The sequence below is a fragment of the Larus michahellis genome, chromosome 11, assembly GCF_964199755.1.
Source record: "Larus michahellis chromosome 11, bLarMic1.1, whole genome shotgun sequence".
Taxonomy (NCBI): domain Eukaryota; kingdom Metazoa; phylum Chordata; class Aves; order Charadriiformes; family Laridae; genus Larus; species Larus michahellis.
The window spans coordinates 17,980,993-18,002,214 of record NC_133906.1 but is presented as its reverse complement, the minus strand read 5'-3'; the positions used below and the strand labels follow the sequence as shown (position 1 = coordinate 18,002,214).

The following is a 21,222-nucleotide window of genomic DNA, read 5'->3' as shown; positions in this document are numbered from 1 at the left end:
CGCAGGTGGCGCCCTCATCTCGGCGGCGGCCGCGGGCCGGAGGGCGGGCGGGAAGATGTCGGCGGGGTTTGGGCAGGTAAAACCTGACAGGAAAACGAAGGGCGGGTGGGAGTCGCGGGCGGGATCTGGGCTGAAGGAAACGTTCTGCTGGAGATGGAACATAAATGAATTTATGATCGTAAATCCATATGTTCGGTTTTGGGCCCCTCACTACAAGACAGACACTGAGGCGCTCGAGCGGGTCCAGAGAAGGGCAACGGAGCTGGTGAGGGGTCTGGAGCACAAGTCTGGTGAGGAGCGGCTGAGGGAGCTGGGGGTGTCCAGCCTGGAGAAAAGGAGGCCGAGGGGAGACCTTCTCGCTCCCTACAGCTCCCTGAAAGGAGGGTGTATCCAAGGGGGGTCGGTCTCTTCTCCCAAGGAACAGGCAACAGGACAAGAGGGAACGGCCTCAAGTTGCGCCAGGGCAAGTTTAGGATGGATAGTAGGAAAAACTTCTTGACCAAAAGGGCTGTCAAGCCTTGGAACAGGCTGCCCAGGGAAGTGGTGGAATGGCCATCCCTGGAGGTATTTAAAGGATGTGCAGACGTGGTGCCGAGGGATGTGGTTTAGTCGTGTTTTTGGCAGTGGTAGGTTGATGGTTGGACTCGATGATCCTAAAGGTCCCTTCCAACCTAGACGATTCTATGATTTCCCAAAAAAAATCACCAGGAGCCAGAGTGAAACCTGAGGCATGGCTTTCTCCCCACCCCTGTGGTGACCTGCGAAGACCTCAATGCCATTGTCTGCCAAAAAAAAAGGTCCCCTGAGGAGCAGCCACTGGCAGAAGAATGGCTGCCCTGTGCAGGGTGAGGAGACCTGGGGACATCCCCTTGGCTCCAGCCTCTCCACCACCATCCCTTCATCCAGCTCCACCACGCATGAAAGCAGATGGAAGGACCTTTAAACGCTCCTCTCCCCATCCAGGGACCTGCCTGTCTTGGGGATGAGGAGATTGAAGCTGCTCTGCTGATGAAATACGCCATTTTTGTGCACTCCTGGGGCTTCTCTCCTCGGGCCACCAGTGCCGGGCCGCTCCTCTCCTGCCTCCCAGCCCGTCCTCCCATAGGAGGAGCAGGAGAGGAGCAGCCTGGCGCTGGTGGCCCCACACGTGGCACAGAGCAAGCTGCTGGCTCTTGCTCCATGAGGAGGGACGGGACCAAGCTGGCAGCCCTCACACACGGAGTCGAGCACGGCACACCATCTATCTCCAGCAGAAACGCAGCAAATGTTTTGTCAAAGGCTTTTCAAAAGTGCTTGGAGATCCTCCTCTGAAGGTCAATGCAGTAACATGAGGGTGATGAGGCACTGGAACAGGCTGCCCAGAAAAGTTGTGGATGGTGGTGTTCAAGGCCAGGTTGGATAGGACTTTAAGCAACCTGGTCTAGTGGGAGATGTCCCTGCCCAGGGACAGGGCAGGGAGGTTGGAGCTAGATGATCTTTAAGGTCCCTTCCAAACTGAACCATTCTATGATTCAGTAAGAAATTCTCCAGGCTCCTAGGACTCCCTGGCCCCTTCTGAGGACATTTCAGCAATAAAGCACACGACTTTGCATCAGAATGATGCAGAGCTCTTCGTGCTGAAAAATCAAACTACTGTCTGCACTGCAAGAACAACGTCTCCAAAACATGTCCTGCCTGGTGCAGTATCCCTGTGTTTGCCACGATTCTCGCTCTCCGGCTGGGGTGGAAGGTTGGGTGAAATGTTGAGAAGCCATTAATGGCATGTGGTTCCTCACCCAGCATTTACCAAGACGGGCAAAATTTAAAATCCGACCAGGTGCATCACAAATGGATAAACTGCAAAACCTGCCAGAGGAGAAACAGTTTAATAAGATGCTTAGGTTAAACACCAGGCTTATCGGAGGGCCTTCCCGAACAGCTAGGGAAGTCACCAAGGAAACCGTATCTTAAAAGAACGGCAGTGCAGCTATTTGTTCAGAAATTTAGAAAATATCCTAACTCACAGCCCTGCGGTACTTGTTTTCTTTGCCATAAGTAATTGCCACACAGTTTGCCTTTCAAAATCCCGGAAGGCCGTTACATTATTTTGTTACTTCTCTGGTCGTGAAGAGGCTGAAATCCTTAAAACTGTGATGTTAGTTAGAGTCATTCATCAAGTCCTGTTTTACAGTATTTCATGGGATTAATATTTATTAGCAACATTTGGGTATTTGTAAGTTTTCCCCTTTCAGCACACCAGAAGCGAGTAACTCCAAATTAACTCCATAACAGCCCTTTTGGTGTTAACTGGGTGGGCTGAACAACCCCCACCTCTTTTTCACACTTTCAGGCCTTTTTCCCCCCAAAATTCAGACAGGCTTTTCAACCACCTCTTGTATCTTTTGGATGGCCAGCGCTCCTGACCTGCATGTGAAAGACACTGAGGAGCATCTTTAATATTAATTATCCTACACCTAATTCCTTGAAGAACTGCGGGTCGCCGGAGCCAAGGGTTCCTCACAGGTGCCGGTGAAACCCCCAACCGCCGCCATGGCCGCCCGCCTCCACCCCGCCACGCCCCGGTGACGTCATCCTATGAAGCTCCACCCCCTCTAACCCCGCCTCCTGATTGGGCGTGGCTTCTCCTGCCCCGCCTCCCGCCCTCGTGGCGCGGGGTGGGGCGGGGCGCGCCTGCGCAGTGTGGGCAGCGGCGGGCTGCAGTCGAGGCGCCGGGCGGGCGCGGAGCCGGTGGCGGAGCGCGGCGCGGCTGTGGGAAAGGTGCGGGGGGGAGGCCCCGCCGCCCTCCGGGACTCAGCCGAGCATGGAGCGGCGGCCACCGGCTGCGGTCGCTGGCCTAGGCAGCGGGATGCGCCGCCCGCCGCACTGAAGGCGGCGGCGAGCCGCGAAGCGAAACGAGCCCCGCGGCCGGGTGTGAGCGCGACTGAGGCGGCGGCGGCTCCTCCCGGCGGCCTCCTCGGTGCCGGCGCGGGGCTGTGCAGTGAGGGTGCCGCGGCGCCGCCCCCGCCTCCTCCCCTTCCCTCGCTCGGTGCGGGCAGAGGCGAGCGGGCGGCATGAGCGCGGCGCCCTGAGGGGCCGGCGGAGCGGGGCTCACCCCGAGTAGCCTCTCCCGGGGGTGCCGCGACCGGCGGATCGGACTCGGCTGGGAGCTGCTGTGACTCCCCTGGCTCCTCCCATGGCATGAGCCCGTGCTCTCCTCCCCTCACGCCGCCTGTTTTCGGTCTTTCTCCGCTGCCGGGCTGTCAGATGGGATAAAATACACCCGAGCGTGCGGGGCTCGGGCGGCGGAGGCAACCGGTGACGGCCGTCGGGAGTCGAAGATGAGCTGGCGGTGGGCTCGCCAGCACCGGAACGGCGGCTCCTCCGTCCTGCTGCTGCTGCTGCCGCTGCTGCTGCTGTGGCACGGCCGGGTCGGCGCCGATAACGCCAGCCAGGCGTACTACACCGCCCTCATCAACGTGACGGTGCTGAGCCCCGAGCGGGGCGGCCCCACGCTGCTGCGCATCGACCGCGGGCGCTATGGGCAGGACTCCCCCAAGGTGGAGGTGAAGGGGCTGCTGGTGGCTCCCGTCCCCATCAACGGAGGTAACGCTTCCCCCCGCCGCCCGCATCGCTCCGCCGTCGGGTACCCGCTGTCGCCTTTGTCTGAGCTCTGCCGGGTTTCCTAGAGAGCTCTGGCAAAAGAGGAGGAAGAACTTGCCCAGAGGAAAATTTAAAAAGGAAAAAAAAAAAAATCCATGAGAGTGCTGGCTTGAGTAACAGCTCTGCGAAGCATAATGTGTTTTCCAGCATGGATCCCAGTAGGCTAGTCAGATTGAGCGATGAAGGTGTTATTTCTAAACTAATTGCAGAGAGTCGGTAGCAATAGTTAACAGTATTTGGTTACAGCATTGCCATGAATCTCAGAGCAGCTGCATAGCTATCTCACTGTGATGGAAGTGCGTCTGAACAGCTTTTGCAGCTGCGTGAAGTCATGATTGTTCAGTGTACATTTCTTAAAAAATCTTGTTTAAGCTGCCCATCAAGACTTGAAAGGACCAAACCCATCAAGCTGTTACTCTTACGGCTGACCCAAAATGCGCTTGTTTGAGATACTGAACACTGGGTAGTGTTTCCAAATGAGTTTTATTTTTATTAAGTCTGTAATAAATAGCCAGATCCCTTAAACAGAAATGGCACTTATTTTATTATAGGGACAAAGTCAATAAAGCAAAAGCACAGTGCTGGGTGCATGACTCAAGTCAGAGGCACACCAGCTAACACTTCAACCGTGTCTTATATACATTCAATATTGCATATGTATTCACTATTTTAGACAGTGTAATTGTTTATAATGATTGATTATTATTAGTCCTTTTCTATTTGTGTGTTTCCTTCTGAATTGTTTCTGAGGATCGATGATCTTCAGTTCCCTTTTCCCATGCATCTGTTTCCTTCTGGTAGGATCAGCTCCCTTTTCCCATGCATGTGTTTCCTTCTGGTAGGATCGATTATCATCAACTCCCTTCTCCTATGCATCTGTTTCCTTCTGTTAATCACTTGTGGAGTCTTTTGGAGAAGTTCTCTTTTGTTTCTCTCGGATGTTTTTCTTCATGATGTTTTTCTTCATAGTTGCTGTTAGTTGTTATCTTTGAGGTTTCTCATGTTTCCTAATTTACTAAAGGTTAGTTATCCTTATAAGTCAAAGATTTATAGCCTTGTTATTATGGCGAAAGCCAACAATACCTTCACTATTTTTCACAAGTCCATTGGCTGTTTTTTGAGGAATGTTGGGTTTTATAGAAAACACTAATTTAAACAAGTGAGAGTATTGTCCTGATTTTTGCCTGAAATGAAACCAATTGCTCCAGACACAATGATGTGGGTTTAGTAGTATCTTATTTTGAAAACGCTTCTTGATGTTATCTAAACTGTCATCTTTAAGAAATGGAGCACTTGATGGATCGCAGTGGTCCCAAACTGTCTCCTGGACAGTAAACCTCTCAATAATGCATTAATTGAAATTATGTAGTCAGTTAAAACTAGACTCTAAGTGGTGAATATTAAGAGGGGTTTTTTTTAAAGAATTGATAACGCAGAACTACTGTATTATTAAAAGCTTTTTGAGAGTTTACCAGATCTTGAGATCAGGAAAATACTTTGGTGCTTCTTCAAAAGAAAATGCATCCTGCTGGGGAGCCTGCTGTAAGCCTCTAGGCTGTATGAAGCGGACTGTACATCAGCAGATGCTTCTCGGTTTCATTAGCTTTACAAAGTACTAAGTAGAATATATTAATAGAGCGTATTTTGGGGTGGAAGGGTGAGGAAGCAGAAATTGTTGAGCTTTAAAATGATTTTCATTTGTACTTCAACTTCTGCCTTCACCATGCTCTGAGTCAGCTATCATCCAATACGCTCGGGCTTTCCTTCTGCTTCCTGGTGTTCCTCGCTTAAACACGCACACCCCAACCGCCATATGAAATCAGGAGGCTGTCCTGGAAGTGTGAGGCACGTAAACACTGTTATTGCAAGTAGAATTTTTAGAGTTTTTAAAACTTCTGGCTTTTAATACAGGCAAGGTGTCAAAATGCATGATTTGTTTAGTAGCTGCATTCTTTGTCAAGAAAAACTTTTGATATTCATTACTTTTTAACTTTTTATGCTTTTTTTCTGATATGTTCTTCACTGAAGTGTGATTAAAACATTGAGGGAGGCTGACAGCTTTTTCACAGGAAGCCAATAATGAGAGAGGAGCTAAATAAAATTCTAAGCAGTCCATAAACAGCACTTTTTTACCTTACTGCTAAGTATTGTATGATGGATGACTGAAGTGAGAAAGCACAGCAGGAATCCTGAAATTTCAGACCTCAATTTCTGCCGTTTTGACATGCTGCAGTCATTAAAACTTTGCCATCAGTTGTTAGGGAGATTCAGTTTTGTCCTTCTGTTCGTCAACAGAAGACTGTTAAAGCAAACACTGCAGGAGTTGTCTTCCTTTAAGACAATTCTTCTGAATTGTTTTATGTAGGTTGTTATATAGTGTACATTCTATCTGAATTTTGCCGAGGCACAGTTCATGCGGCTTAAAAATATTTCATGTTGTAAGAAAGACTGGAATATTTGATGCTTTTAGTTAAGATGTTCTTGAACAATTAAGGATGTTATGTTTATATTCTTCTACATTTTTATATCTAGATTTGACAAAATACGCTTTCAGCAAGACAGTATTAATTGCTCTAATGCTTTTTTATCAGCCTCTTAATATTGCTGTGGAACTTGTTTGCAAAATATTTATTTCTAATAGCTCTCAACATGAGTAGCTGGCACTGGCCTCTGCTGTTGGAGCAGGAAATGCTCTACGCCAGTTCTCATGCATCTCAGCAAGAAAAGGACTCTACAGCTGTTAGCAACAATGTTTTGGAGATACCTTGACTTTGAAACTGCTTCAGTGTCAGGCATTCACCCATTCATGGGGTATCCCTTGAAATTTCCACAAACATGGGTGGTCTGTTAGCGCCTTGATGGTGTAGACTGGGGCATCCATATTCTAGAGCTGAAAGGTCCTTAACATCACAGTTTTGCATGCTGTATTAAGATCCCTTATTCATTGCCTGCAGGGAAATAAGTGAATTTACTAATTCAAGGTTTAGGGCCAATGAGCAGCTGCTGAATTTATACCATTTGTAATAGCACAGACTGTGATTTTTAAGTGTTGTGCTCTGCAGTGTTTTTTGTTAACTTGTGTTCTTGAATATGCCCAGTATTTTTTATACTACTTTTTGAAGTTGCCAGTCCCATGTGATTAACATCCTTTAAATGTCAGTGCAGAATGATATATTCAATCACTTCTCCTGTTTCTTTAGCAGAATGTCTTTAATGGAATTCAACCTTGTCGTGTTAATACATGTATTAAAGCTCTTTCCCTCTTCTTTTTATAGACCCTTGTATGAAATTGATACTGGCTTTCAAAAGCAATATTCCCCTGGAAGTGATATGGCAGTAATTCGCGTGACCGCTTGTGAATGTGACTTGTGAAAGCGTCTCTCTGGTGACCTGTCGGTCACAGTTGGCAGCTGGGTATAAATACAGCACCTGTGTGCACATATCTGTCCAAGTGCATTAAATGCACAGTAGTGGCAGAAATTCTCTATTAATCTCTCTTCTGTTCTTCCACTTCTGGTACCTTTTGTTACTTTCTCAAAGTTGTTAATCTTTTGTCATGACTTCAATAATTTCTTATTAGAAAAGTGTTTTAAACAGCTTCTGGATATGAATGCTGATGGATTATCAAAAAATGCTCTTCTTGCTCTGCATGGAAGGATAACAGTGAAATGCATCTTCACAGCCTGATGCGGCTCTTCTGATAGTTTAGTTCAGGTTTATATCATCTCTTCGGTGGGGTTACTGAGCACTTCTCCTTCAGTCCCTTACTCTGTTGTTTGTGACTTTGTGGAACCAGCCATTTCAGCTCAGACTTCTCGCTGTAGGTACTTGTGGCAGTGTCTGTACATGCAGTGTGTAAGGATTCAGCCCTGTACCACTCCAGTGACCTCTGCTTTTAAGCATCTTTGGTATTAGGCACCTGACACCAGTTGTGGTGCAGACCTTTAGGTGTCAGGTATATTGTTCTTGCTGTGACAAACCAAGCTAGAAGCCATTGAAAACTCACTTCAGTGATTCTTGGTAGAAACTGCGGCGCTTCGTGGCTTACTTCCCTCAAAAAACGTTCTCCCTGGTGAACGGGATTCTGCTGTAACTGTTGGGTCTGGGTGATTGCACATGGTTGTGGGTTTGGATCCAGAGTTGAGGGCTGGAGACCTCTATGTGCACTCAATGGTCCCCTTGCAGATGGTGGGACCTTGGGTGGTGGGGAAGCAGGCAGGGTGACTGGGACCACGGGTGGGACTGGTAGGAAGTGGAGTAGCAGCAGACCCAAAGCCAAACTTGAAAACGTTAAGGCTCACTGAACAAATGGGTCAGGAATGAGGGGGTAAAGGGGAATGGAAAAGGACTGGAGTCTGAAGGGCTTGTGTGGGGGTGATGGTTGTGTGAAAGCTGCATAGGAGAAAGCTCACAGAAAGGCAAGGTTTCTGCTGAAGGGCTAGTAGGGTTGTGGCTGATCAAGGAGACTGAGAATTTGAGGAAAAACATGTTAGAAAGAGGTGGAAAGGGGGAAGAAACAGTATTGGCACAACATTAGGAATGAAGGTGTGTCTTCTGGACAGTACTGTAACTATAGCATTTTGTAGCATCTGACACTTCATAAACATGTTGTGTGAATAAGTTTTAGCTGCAGAAGGCTTAAAATGATGGTTTCCTGGTAACTGCAGAGCCTTAGGTAACATTCAGAATTCTGTGTTCCTTTCTGGCTCAGAATCCAAAACAATAAGCTTTAGGGAAATGCAACAAGGAAATGTACTAATAAATATAGAGTAGTGGAAGAAAAATCTTGTGCATGCCTCCATCCTTTGCCATTGGTTGCGTTATCCAGCTTAATTAGTACTGATTAATTGATAACAAAAGTGGAGGTTATATATTGGAGTTTATAGCCATAATTGTAGTATAGTTACTGAACTAACAAGATTAAATCTTAACTATTACTGGACTCTTCTAAGCTTCAGTGGTTTTCCTTTGTTTAACTTCTTCCCTGAAACAAGATTACCTCTGGTTCAAAGAGTTTATAAAAAGTGGAAATTATAACTGGATTGAATAAGGACTGTATTGATAATAACACAAGTATTAATGCATTGAAAGAAAATATATATATTACATGTATTAAACCCTAATGGGATAAAAAATAACCATTACCCTTCCTTGAAATAAGAAAGAATCAGAGCTGCTGCATTGCTTCTGTAGATTTCCCAGCCAAATTCCTTTTCTGAAAATTTTATTGCAGGATTATAATTAACGTGTTGCACAAGGCTGGCTGTTTTGCCATTCAGGTGTGCAAGGTGGCACCTGCCCGGGCAGTGCCTGCTGCGGGGAGGGAATGCTTTGGGGCACAGGCTGCATGGGACCGCGTCTTCCCATGGGATGTTTTCCTTCCCGAGGAGCCTCCTGAGCTGCTGCCTCTCAGAATATTGTATTACAGTGATTGAAGGTCAGGCTTTAAAATGATTTCTGTATGTGCAGCCGAGACAGACCAGCTCTGGCAACTGGTGCTGGCCTCAGAGAGTAGTGTATTAGCTGAAATACAATCAATATCAAGATACCTGACACTTTTTCTTTTTTTTTCCTTTTTTTTTTTTTTTTAAGGCTGGGGGCAGGGGGAAAGAATATATAAAATAGTTAATGCCCAGGGTGTGGGATCATGGCACTGGCCTTTTTCTGTAAAAAGGTGACAAAGTCTGATGACAATCAATGCAGCAGCCTTAGCTGAAGTGAGATGTCACAGTGATGCTCTAAGCAATGCAAGAGCAACATAAACACACGGTATAGGAGAGAAAGCAAACCCGGTTGCGGTTCGGAAGTAGGAAACAGTCTGCATTCAGGCAGGTGTGTGCTTCTGACAGAGCCTCTGACAGCTGACCTATTAATTTAATTTTTGCTCCCACAAAATGGCTATCCCTTTGATTAGGGGGAAGGCTAAAGGACCTAGTCAAGCAGTTGGAAAAGATGAGGAGGAAAGTAGTGTTGCTGTTCTAATGTAAGCTTGCCCATACTTCTTCAGTAGTTGAGGAAGCCTGGTTGGATCTATTGCATTATTAACTATTTCTTTCTCATGAATCCCTAGAATGCTGCCACAAACATCAGTCCTTCAGTGGGAAGAGCTCTTGAATTTAAAAAAATGCTTAAGGATAAACAGTTGTAGACAAGTAGAGCAGTCCTGTGTGTTCTGCAAGAGGGAACTGAAGCACTCCTGAAGTTGAGAACAAACATACAGACAGTTAAATAGCAGCTGATCCTTCTGTAAAGAGGCTCTTCGGTGGTGTTGGGCCTTGCAGTAGAAAGGGAGATATTTACATCAACATTGTACATAGCTCTGTAACCCATCAGGCTGCCACTTCTAACAGAAAAATTGGTTTTTTTGCCAACTCATTCATGTTACATAGGTAGATGTGGAGAAAGGAAAGGTAACTTACACTTCAAATAAGCCAGAAGAGTAGCACACCTATAAGGAAACATACTTAAATGGCTTTCTGTATGCTAATATCTTCTGAAATTATGAAATTACGTGAGTGACTTCTGATAATACCTTTTTAGGTGCAAGTGATTTGTTTTAGAATAATTTAATGTGAAGCTGCTTTTCATTCTGGCATGGACATCATCCAGGTAATATGTGCAAGCCCTAGCCTTTTAGATCCTGATTGGACTTTGGACGATGGAGCGCAGATGACACAGTAATGGAGAGCTATCGATGGCGATTCTTGCTGACACTGTTCGTTTATCTGTGTCCCTTACAGTGCCAGTTGATGAGCCTGGCACGTTAGCTGTATGGCAGATGTGTTATTTTAGGCAGCTCGTTATGCTACAAAGTGACCATAATTTTAAGGCTTTTACTCTTTTCAGAGTGTATTAAGTCTATTGAAAAGATGAGCAGAAAAACTCTGGCTTTCCGCTGTTGTTCCTCAATTTTATTTAAAAGTGGAAAGATTACTTAACACTTGTGTGGTGTAAATTGGATGCTAATGTAAGGAAAAGTGGGTTGTGACTTTTTATTAAATCTCAGGTGACTTTGCAGTTACTCGGTTCAGGTTTATCTAAAACAACCAGATTTTCCTTAATGATTTTGTATTACTTGGAATGCTAAAATAATATTGTCTGCTGTTAAATTTTCATCAGGACAGATTGAATCCACCTTGTCAGGAATAACGTGCTGTATGCGTTTGAGTGGCATTTGTTGGTCTATATCTGGAAAGCTTTTATCTCTTAATATCTTATTTCCTAATCCTGTTGCTCTTTCCAGTAACATTTTGTAGCTCTGTCCACAGCTGAGAGAGACTTTGATCTCCACAGTGGTAGAAAATTTTGTCCTATTTTTTTCCCCAGAGATGCAGTTTCTGTTACCTCTTACTACTTTCTCCGTTAGTTTTTAAGCTAAAAATTTTAAGCTGTACAAATTTAAAGGTGCCTACATACATTTTTATAAAACTCAGTTACATAGCAGACTTTTGAGAATGCTGCCTCCCTTTTCAAGGTGCCTTTTGCCTTTTATTGCTTTTATGATTTTTCATTCTAATAGCCTGTCACTCTATTTTTGTGGCCATTTTTGTTTTCACTTGGTATTTTAGTTTTGAGGATGATGGTACTGAAGCAAACTGTGCATAATCCATAGGATTACTGCTTTTCATCTGTGTCATATATTTTAAGTAAATTTATGTTGGCTGTAGTGTCTACTTGCAGAGTTAATTTTGGCAGTTTGAGGAGATTCTGCGGCATTGTGGCCATTTCTTGAATGGCATTTTCCAAAGGATGTATCACGCCTGAGATTCTTGAATATGGTTTCACTGGAGAAGGAGGAGGTTTTGGCTTTCAAGCCTTGAGAAACTTCCTATTGCGGTCAGCTGGGGCTTTCCCCCTCCCTCATTTTTAAGTGGAAAAGTTCTGAACACGGGGAAAGTGTGTGTTAAACAGTAAACTGCTGCTATATTAACAGAGGATGTCAAGATTGGTTGTAGGTGTGCTGTGTTATGGTTCTATCTCACTTTCAAAAAGGATTGTAATTCCTTTAAAAAAATGTAGTATTCTCTTAAATTTAAGACCACAAAAGTGCAGTCGATATGCAAGTGCACCATGATCAGTGCTCTTCGATAGCCATCACCAGTGCTCCCAAACATGTGTGGATCAGTGCTAGTTAGCAATTTCCAAAGGGATTCAAGTAATAATGTCAGGGTAATGAAAGAAAATACTCTCTAAAATTCAGCTTCGGCGGTCTGTATTTCAGATTTTCCCTGTATAAAACAAAAGCACAAATACAAAAATACAGCAAATAACCCTCCATGCCTGAAATGGCTAATACAGCCTGGAAAAACAATTGTGGAAAGGATGTGCTTGTCTCTGGCTCCCCACCCTCCTTCCAGGGGAACAGGGAGAGGCACTTCTCATCCAAATTAAGACATGGGACGGCTTCCTGTACGACTGCCACAAGACAGATTCATCTGCATCACTTTTCCTTAGGGCAGCAAAAGATTTTCCTTTCTTGTTTCAGAAAAGATCCTTTAGCTATTTGAATCTCCTTTGTTACAGGTTTTAACCTGAGCTAGGCTAAGCTGAGAATGCTTAAAAAGATCTTTTGTTTTCCAGTTGATATGTTAAACTGGATAATTTTTGTGGTAGACCTTCTGTTGAAATCCTGTAGTCCGTGCTGAAGAACTTGCATCTTTAAAAGGAAAATGTTATGAGACACTTTGTTTGAATTGCTCTTAGGAGCTGTAATGTCTTCAGAGCTATTATGCAAATAAATTGTTTGTTTATGTCATGAAAAATCAGTGTTAATTCCAACCATTTTTAGTAGCCAGAGATTCTTACACTGTTGGCCTTTGAAGGAGTAGATAATATTTGTGTTATAAGTTACCGTTGGCTCTAAATTTCTGAAATCCTTTAATGATACGAGCAGTGTATCAGACTAAACTGCGTGTTTCCAGTTGTGCAAACAGAAATGTCACTCATCAGTTTGAGCTGCTGTACCGGTCCCTGGGCTTATCTTCTGCCTTGCATTTTGTGCCTTTCGTAGGTAGCTCTGTGTGGGTTTGGGCTGTTCCAGAGTCCATTGCAGCATGGGAAAGGGCAAGAGCTTTGCAGACTGTTGCGTTCAGGCATCCGGCACTTGCCATTTCTCTTACTCCTCCTTTATCCCATCAATACCTGTTTAGCTGACAGCTCGAGGGCATCGTGTTTGTGAAACTGCTTGTTTCTTTCTGAATTTGAAAGCACTTCCTTGTAGCGAAAACGTGCATACGTAAAAAGCTGTTGTTGGCTGCTGGGGTTTTACAAGGTCAGCTTTTAATATCGGCCTTTTTTTACAGTAGCGTGCACATGGCAGATAACACCGAAATCTTGTTTTCACAACCTCCTTTGTTTAGTTATACTTCCCACTGCAGTGATATCTGACGGCATTAGAAAGGGGAAAAAAAAAAAGTTATTCTCTCCAGAATGACTGATAAACAGCTGTTTTGTAAATGCCTATAGCGCATGAACCATATTCTAATGTTTTTCAGCCTCTAGGCAGGTATTGATTCAAATGTGAATTCATTGTTCTAGCTGCACTAGAGTTAAAAATAGCTTCTGTTACCAAACCTAATTTTGGGGCTTATAGTCACAGCTTTCAATGTGTGAGATGTTCTGGGGTTTTTTAAAGATTTCTTGTTTATAAGAATGCGGTTAGCTTTAGGCTTTATTAACAAGAGGGTAGTGGTTTCCTAGTGCATAACAGTTAACTAAAACAGCAAAACTTGGAGTTAGGTTTTTTCTTTCTGGCCTGATTGAACAAATTGCCACCTGTGTAAACGTATTTCCCATTTCAGTTGCAGATCGTCTGGGCTGTGACCCTCGAACACGTTTCCAAGTTCCACCGAACACCAAGCAGTGGATCGCTTTGCTGCAGCGAGGAAACTGTACCTTTAGAGAGAAAATACTGCGAGCAGCTTCACATAATGCCACAGCCGTGGTCATTTACAACAATATATCCAGTGAAGAACCTGTCACGATGACTCATCAAGGTAAATACAGCGTAATCTCTTTCACTATAATTCTTTTTTGCCCAAGTACTCTTTTACCATATAAACTATTGCTAAAGAGCTCTTGGCAGTACACAGATGATGCTATTTGAAACAGCCTGTTCTCTAACGATGTTTACGTGTATGCAATATAGTGAAATAGGCCAATAATTCTGGAGAGTTATTTTCCTTTAGCGCACGTTTTATCCAATGAGGAACACTTTCCTCTGCAGTGAGGATATGGGTGCTTTGGAGTGAGGAAGTATCTGTAAGATCTTGGGAGCAATCTGTTTCAAACCTTTCTAAAGAGGAAAAGCTAACATATAACGGAAGGTCTAGAATTTTACAGAGCATCTGTACCTGAAGAATATCTTCAACCGGTTGTTACGGTGGGGACTTTCAAATGTTAACAGTTTTATCAGGATTTGAGCTTGCGTGCTTTTTTTTTTTAATGACAGTTTACAGAGGGTTCTCTTTCTACAATGTGTCTTCGAGTGCCACGCAGGAATCCACAAACTTAGTGACTTGGAGTGCAGTTGCTTCTCTAAGTGGTCTAGAGCTAGGCTACTGCTGGACTAGAATAACACCGAAAATATGGATTTCTTCAGATTTCTACTTTTTGACAACTATGTGTAAAATTTCACTGTTACAGTGAGTTACTTTAGCTGGTGAGAGCCTCATATGTAAATGTTTTCATTGGTTAAAAATTATTTTCATGATTCTGGTAACTACATTTTTCGTTTTTCTGAAAGCTTTTTCAATTTGGAATTATTTATCTTAATCAGAACAGGCATATTTCTGTATTTGATGGCTGTACTGCTAGCTGATTTTTTTTTTCCTAGGATATTTTCAGTCCTTTTTTTCTTTAAGCATAGGGTGTTGCTTGGAAACTGGAACTTCCTAATTATTGCTCTGCATATTGTCACACAATTAGAATTGAGTTCTTTTACTAAAGAAGCACTATGGTTGCTTCTTTCTGCTTCTTTTACAAGGAAAATGTCTTGTGGCTTCTTTGGTTTAGTGGGGTTTGACCTTCCCGATTCTATATACCACAGGAATTTTCCAGGGAGATTTTGACTTCTGTAGCAATTCAAAGCCTGTTGACAATCCATTTTTATCTTAGGTACCTTCCTTAAGACATTTTTGCAAGTAATCTGCAGGCAGAAAGCCCCATATTCTAGTGAAATGCTTTTTACCGCCTTCCTTTTGTGGTTTTTTGCCACTTCTCTCTGCTGATGTAGCACCCGCCTAAACCTTCAGCTCTGGTTTCTCTTTGAAATACCTGTAAGACTGTAAGGTCTGCAGTCTGTTTAGCAAAGATTTGTGACTTCTGTGGCCTGGAATGCCTTATTCTGGCAGAAAAAGACTACCAATAACAGCATGCCTCTAGCATTGTTTGTTCTAATACATGTTAAATTATATAATGGGTTTGATTATCATTTAAGTACCTTCTTTCTTGTAATGCTGTTAGATTTGGCAGGTGCTTTTGTATCAATGGGATGGTGTCTGTCTTTTATTAAGAAATCTTAGTTCACTCAGCGTTTCTGCTCTGAAGACCAGCATGTTGTCTATGAGACTATACCAATAGGTCCAGTGGTTTTGGTGGGTTGAAATAATGCCTGAAGCTATAAGGCATGAGAGCTGCTGTGGGTAAAATGATGTCTTGTAAGCTAGCCAGGCAGCTGTTTGGATACTTGATATTTGGAAAAAAGCTAATACTGTCTTTAGCATGTTGACTTCCAACTATTTACTCTTACTCATGGCAAGCTTTAAAAAAAATGCAATTACTGGAGATGATGCATGTTTTGTCTTTTTAGTATTTTAGATGCTGGTTTTTAGCTGCATGTACTCAGTTGCTGGTATACTGGAATCTCTGTCCCTGCTTTGGGCTGTAGGCACTATCTCAAAATTAGTTTTGGAGTTGAAGTGTTTAAACTATGTGACAGACTAAAAGTAATTATCTAGAGCTAAAGTACCACCTTAGCATCACAGCGTAATGAAGACAAACGTTGCTCCACAGCTCTTGTTTTGGTCATGTAAGGATCTCCTTAGCAATCTGCGCTTTGCGGAGCTTCCTATAAATAACTTCCTGCTTGCTTGATGTAAGAACTGCAAGTGCATGTAACCGAGACACAGACTAGTCCTTTGGTGTTGGCCTCAGCACAGGCCTGGGATCCAGCATTCTCCTCGGTGAGGGTTATTCCAAGTGGGATATGGATTCATGAACCTACGCTTACATGACGAGCCCATTCAAACAAGTGTTATGTGTAAAGCAGCCTTGCAGACATTCAAGGCACTCTCTGGTCTTCCTTTTCCTGCCGTTTCAACCATATCGTTGCTTGTGTGCTTTTTAGGTGGGGAACGCCCACATCATCCGCTAATTAGGCATTTCAGTGTGACACATCTCTTCCCTTTAGTATTTTCTATCCCTAAAGGTCGGGAGAAGTTGACCCTGTGTATTTGATAGCTGTTCTGCTGCTGATTCAGTTAAATGTGTGTTAGATAGAGTTGATATAAAGTGAAAATGAAGGTGAGCCACCAAGTTGGTCTTATTTCTGTATGATGTCTAGTGCTGTGCAGTATTCCTCCATTCTTCTACAAATTTGTTTTTCACAAGGCAATTTTGCCAGCTGTATATTACGGTGGCCAGGTTCATGGCTCTCTGTTTTCTTTCCACAGACAGGTGAAAATAGACCCTGGGTCATTTTATATCACTGCAAAGTAATTTTTATACTGCTGTGTACCAAACCTTAGGAACATTCTGTCTTCCTGGTGAAGCAGAGAGGAAAGTGGCAACTGCTGGTAATGCGCAATGTGAACCGCACACTTTCCCACTCTGGTATTTGCATGAATTCCAATCACCAACTTAGGCAACGTCTGTGCTAAAAATAAGTAAAATATTATATAGACTTAGGGATGTTGCCCGCCTGCAGAGAGGAGATTCCCTATGAAGAGAGCTCAGTAAGCAGTTCTCACCTATGGGATTAATATTTTATCCGAGTTATTTTATGCTTGAACACACATTTGAAAATTTTAATCGTATGGAAATTTGTTCGTACTCAACATATTGCTTAGCAGAATATAAATGTCTTCTGGTGGCTAGATAACAACTGTCACTCTTGAATCAGTCTATCATCACCATGTCAAATGAACAGCTTCTATTGCTAATATCAGAATTTGCTTTTTCTTGTGTGATAGTCCCCTAAGTCTCTACCGCTTCAACTTCAAGTTGAGTTTTAAAGTAGGTATTGACCTTAAGGAGTCGGTGAACTTAACAGAAATATATAAATATTTATTGCTTTTAATGTTATTTGCAACATTATTTTCTTTTCTCTATGTATATCCTCGTAGGTATTGTTGTGTGCATGTAAAATAAATTTATTTTACACATTCTTGTAGATGTCCTCTATCAACCTAAGTGAAGGACACCTTTCCCAGCATAGGTTACGTTAAACTATGATATCACTGGCAGGAAGGCAGTTTTATGAGTGGTTTTGCTTGTGACTTCTGTTAAAGCAGAACAAATATTGTCTAGTGTAAAAAAGAGCCTGTGTGGTAGAGAAAATATGTAGTAGCTGTCTCCTTTATAGTCAATTATGGGAATAGGAAGAAAATGCAGGTAAAATAGCATTTTAATTCTTCTTCTGTTTGTGTGTGCTGGAGACAGTCCTGTCAAGTGCAAAATAGTTAAATTTTATATTGAACTTCTCTATTAAAATCTAGACTTTTATTTGGATTTATAGAAACGGATATAAGGCAAAGAAGCCTCTAGAGTTAAAATTTCATACTGAGAATTTATGGAGCAAATAAAACCAGAAAAAGAGAAACAAATACAGAAGGGAGTGTCAAAGTGAAGTTGCTGGATTCCAATAACTACTGTTGATCAGTGCTGAAGAAATTTCCAGAAGTATTTAAATGACTTCTAATATAATACCTTTCTCGGAGCATTTACCTGATACAGGTAAAACTTTTCAAGTTTTTAGAACAAGCTGCAGGCATCTTCTCTGTGCAGTCTTCGCTGCACTTCTAAGGAAACAATGCATTAATTTTCTGCGAGAAGGTGTTTCTGTTGGGTGAGAGCTGCCCAATACTGGCCCCCGCAACACTTCCCTTCCACAGGGGGGATTTCTGCTGGCCCTCCATTCCCTTAAAAAGCACCCTAGTGCAGGAGGCAAGGTCTGTACTCGCTTTGAACTGTGATAAAAGGGAATGTATTATATGTGGATGATTTTAGGTCACTGGGTCAGAGGCAGGAGGGATGGGGAGTGATTGGAGTTGTTGCCATCTAATGGCTATTCCATGTTCTTGCCCTGATTCGCCGTGGGCAGAATGGACGGCAGAGAACCGGGAGTTGAAATGCCACTCTCTGTTGTGGCACTGGCTGCGTGCAGCACGTCCCTTCCTCCTCTGCTGCTTGTCTTTTTCTCACTAATGTCTCTTTACGTAACGGCAAGCTGAACTGATGCGTGAAAGCGATGGCAGGGTGCACTGCAGATTATTTTGCACAAATGGGTGCTGGCGAACGTTTCAGCTCTATACCAAATCCACTGCAAAAAAACCAACTTTTCCTGGATTACTGAGACCTACTTTTAATCCACAGCTCAAAACTAATTTTGTTGTATATTACAGTATTGTTATTATAATTTATTATTAATAATTTACCCTGGAATATTAATTAAAAGGAGGGAGAGATGAGTCATTAAAGTTGAAGCTTTAAAAAAGGCAAAACAATCAATAGTCTAACCATAGTTTACGTGTCTTTGATCATTTTATAGTGTTTATATTTGCTAATTGAAAATGTGGGAAACAAGCGTCAGCAGCGTTATAGCCAATCCTGTTTCCCACTGCATTTCTTAGAGGTGTATCCATCAGGAAAATCTGTCATGCAGTAGATGGAGGTGTCTGACGCTTTACAAGATGTGGAGAGGAATGTGTTTGAAGCACAGATTCTGGACCATAAGGAAGCATGTATCTCTTCAAGATAAGCCAGGGAAACCCCTTTAAAAAGCTAACGTAGCCTCAGCGCTTTGCAGGGCTTCTTACCAGTGTTTCTGCGTGGTATGTGCCTCGTCCACAACTGAAATAAGAGCAGTTAGGCTCATTTTTCCTTAGCCAGCTGAAAGGGTAATTAGTTCTGTGACTGTGAAAAGGCCCACGGGACTGTTAGTGACTGTAAGTAATTACATTCTCTTTCTTATCCAAAGTCTGAGCTCCAGCAGCAGAGTAAATTCCCAAAATCTATGGATTTGGTGGTATCAAATTTATGATGTTAATCTATGAATATGCTGTTTATGAAGCTCTAAAAATATTTTGTGGTGTCCTTGGGCAAGGCTTTCTTGCCATTTCTCTTTCAGGTTTTGCTAAATGTGTTTGGAATGACTGCCCAGATTGATGAATCGGTATGGAGTTGTTTGTAGAGAGAAGAAAATACGTGAGTGTCACAAGCTACCCTGGTGAGAAATCCCTGGGTTTTTTAGCTCCAACTTCCATTAGTGGGAACATGAACTGCTATCCAAAAATAGCAAAATGGGAGCCACCTACTAGCACCTGGTCACATTACAGAATCCAAGATCACAGAGACTTTTAGTTGTTGAAATCCAAGTGTGCTTTAATAGATGAATGGACCAGTAAGGTCACATACATTGATATTATTGATTAATCAAGAGTGTGACCCTGTAATCAGGAATGGGGTGTTAAATCCAGATTTAAGGTAACAGGTTTTGGACGTTGTTCAGAAGTATACGTGAAGGAAGGTTGTTTTCAAATAAGCAGAAATATCTTCAGAAGATAGGAACACGTATTTCGGAAATACATGAAATTATGACATGAGTAACCTTTTTTCAGTAGTGGGTCGCGAGTTAGGATTACACCATTTCCCTAGTCAAAACTTAATGTGACCCTTCTGCTTTTTATTAATTTGCATTTGCTCGAGGTTTCAGTATAAAATTTGATCTACTTTGTTAGCATACTAATACCTTAACAATAAAAGTACTCATTAAATAGAACGGCAAATGCAGTTTGCTCACCATAATAAGTAGTTAAATGCCTTGTAAAACTATGTGAATAAATAAAATAAAAATCTGTGCACAGATTGTGGAAAGGGGGTGCTAAAGTGATAAATTCTTTTGTACAAAGTTTTTTAGTCTTCCGGCATTATTTAAGCAGAATGTCCATTTCCTTTTCAAAAAAATTGTAGTGTGAGTAGATGTAAAGAAGTATTGCTGAAAGAGAAAAACGTTGTGTGAAATGTCTGTAAAATCATTGCAACATCTATCTGCCTTTCCCTTATCTAGGCTTTGCTTTTCCCTAGTGCAAAGAACCCAAAAGGTCACATGTATTAAAAAATATACATAAATATAATTCCCAGAAGATGAAAGTCATTCTACAGAGAGGGAATATGCGATGTAAGTAGATTGGTCAAGGCAGTCAAAAGTGAGGGGAAAACAACCAAACCAACCCCCAAACCAAGTGTCCCTTCCATTTTAAGTGAACTCTGCTACAGCTCTGGTTCCAGGGATGTATAAGTTCTCCCTTCTGGTGCTCCCCCCTTCTCAGCCCAGCCACAGATCTCTCCTCCTGGTGCCCATCAGAACTGTTGAAGAAGGGTATTTTTGCTTTCAAAAATCAAGATCGGGCAGATTCAGGAACTCGTGGGAGGCTAAAGAAGAGGTGGGTGCATCTTGTAGCTTTAATAAAAGGATCTTAATTCTTCTAACAGTGCTTAGTGTCATATGACTTACGATCGAAGATAAAAAGGAGCTCTCTGGGTGAGGTTGGTGGAGAGGAAATGATCTGCAGTGAAGCCGAAGTCTAATGTCTCTCTTCTACGTGTTAAGGCTGTGTTGTATCTTTGAGACACTTAAGTGTTGGTTTTCCTGAGTGGGGTACGCTGGGTGTAGCAGAGGCAGCTGGACCTTGTCAAGCTTGAGGAAATCCAGGGGCGCAGCTCCACCATCCTCCGTGTGTCGGCATGATTTGGACTTGTGAATGAAGCAGGAGGATTTAGCCGTGACTACCTGTTTTGATCTTATGCAGATTTCTCCTTAAGAAACATCTCTGTGAGTGTCAGAATGGAGCAACTGGGTTATGAAATAAAGTGTCAGCGGTTGTAATCTAAATATGGCCCAACAGTTTCCTCAACTGATTTTGCTATTTAGCCCTCATTTTAGGCACTCTTGGTCATAGTAGGTTGTAAAACTGATATAAGATATGTTGAGAACATTATACTGAAGCATCATTTCTAGTTTAATGAAAGAGGGCGGGCATTGAAATGATCATTCCTACTTAGGAGATTATTATTTATAACCTATGGACTTATTAATTTAATGTGCTACAGGCTAGCACAGCAAAAATCTGATGAGGCTTTAGTATTTGTTTGGAAGTTAATTGTGTCACACCCAGCTTTGGAAAGCTACTCTTGCTGTTTCTGGTCTTCTAATCATATGCCTCAATCATATGCCTGTTTTCCCTTAAAGGAGCAGAACTTTGTGAGCGTCCACCACATGTCTATTAGCAGTACAGCAACGCGTGGTACACTTCAAAATTAACTAAAGTGTACGTAGGCGTATTTAGAGGGTATAGTGCAGTGCCC

At 42.8% G+C, this 21,222-nt stretch overlaps 1 protein-coding gene across 3 annotated transcripts in view; it reads left to right on the top strand.

Annotated features, from left to right (window-relative positions):
* The first annotated feature begins 2,661 nt into the window (after positions 1-2,661).
* The window catches only part of RNF130 (ring finger protein 130), a 51,230-nt gene continuing 32,669 nt past the window's right edge, over positions 2,662-21,222 (top strand). For 2 of the 3 annotated variants that reach the window (XR_012589455.1, XM_074603602.1), the window contains exons 1-2: positions 2,680-3,582; positions 13,440-13,634. Coding sequence is in view for 2 of the 3 variants with exons in the window: in XM_074603602.1 (XP_074459703.1) it covers positions 3,318-3,582; positions 13,440-13,634 (460 nt within the window). In the remaining variant the exon portion in view is untranslated. Of the gene's footprint in view, positions 3,583-13,439; positions 13,635-21,222 lie in introns of all 3 variants that reach the window. The other variant, XM_074603603.1, reaches the window with a different exon arrangement.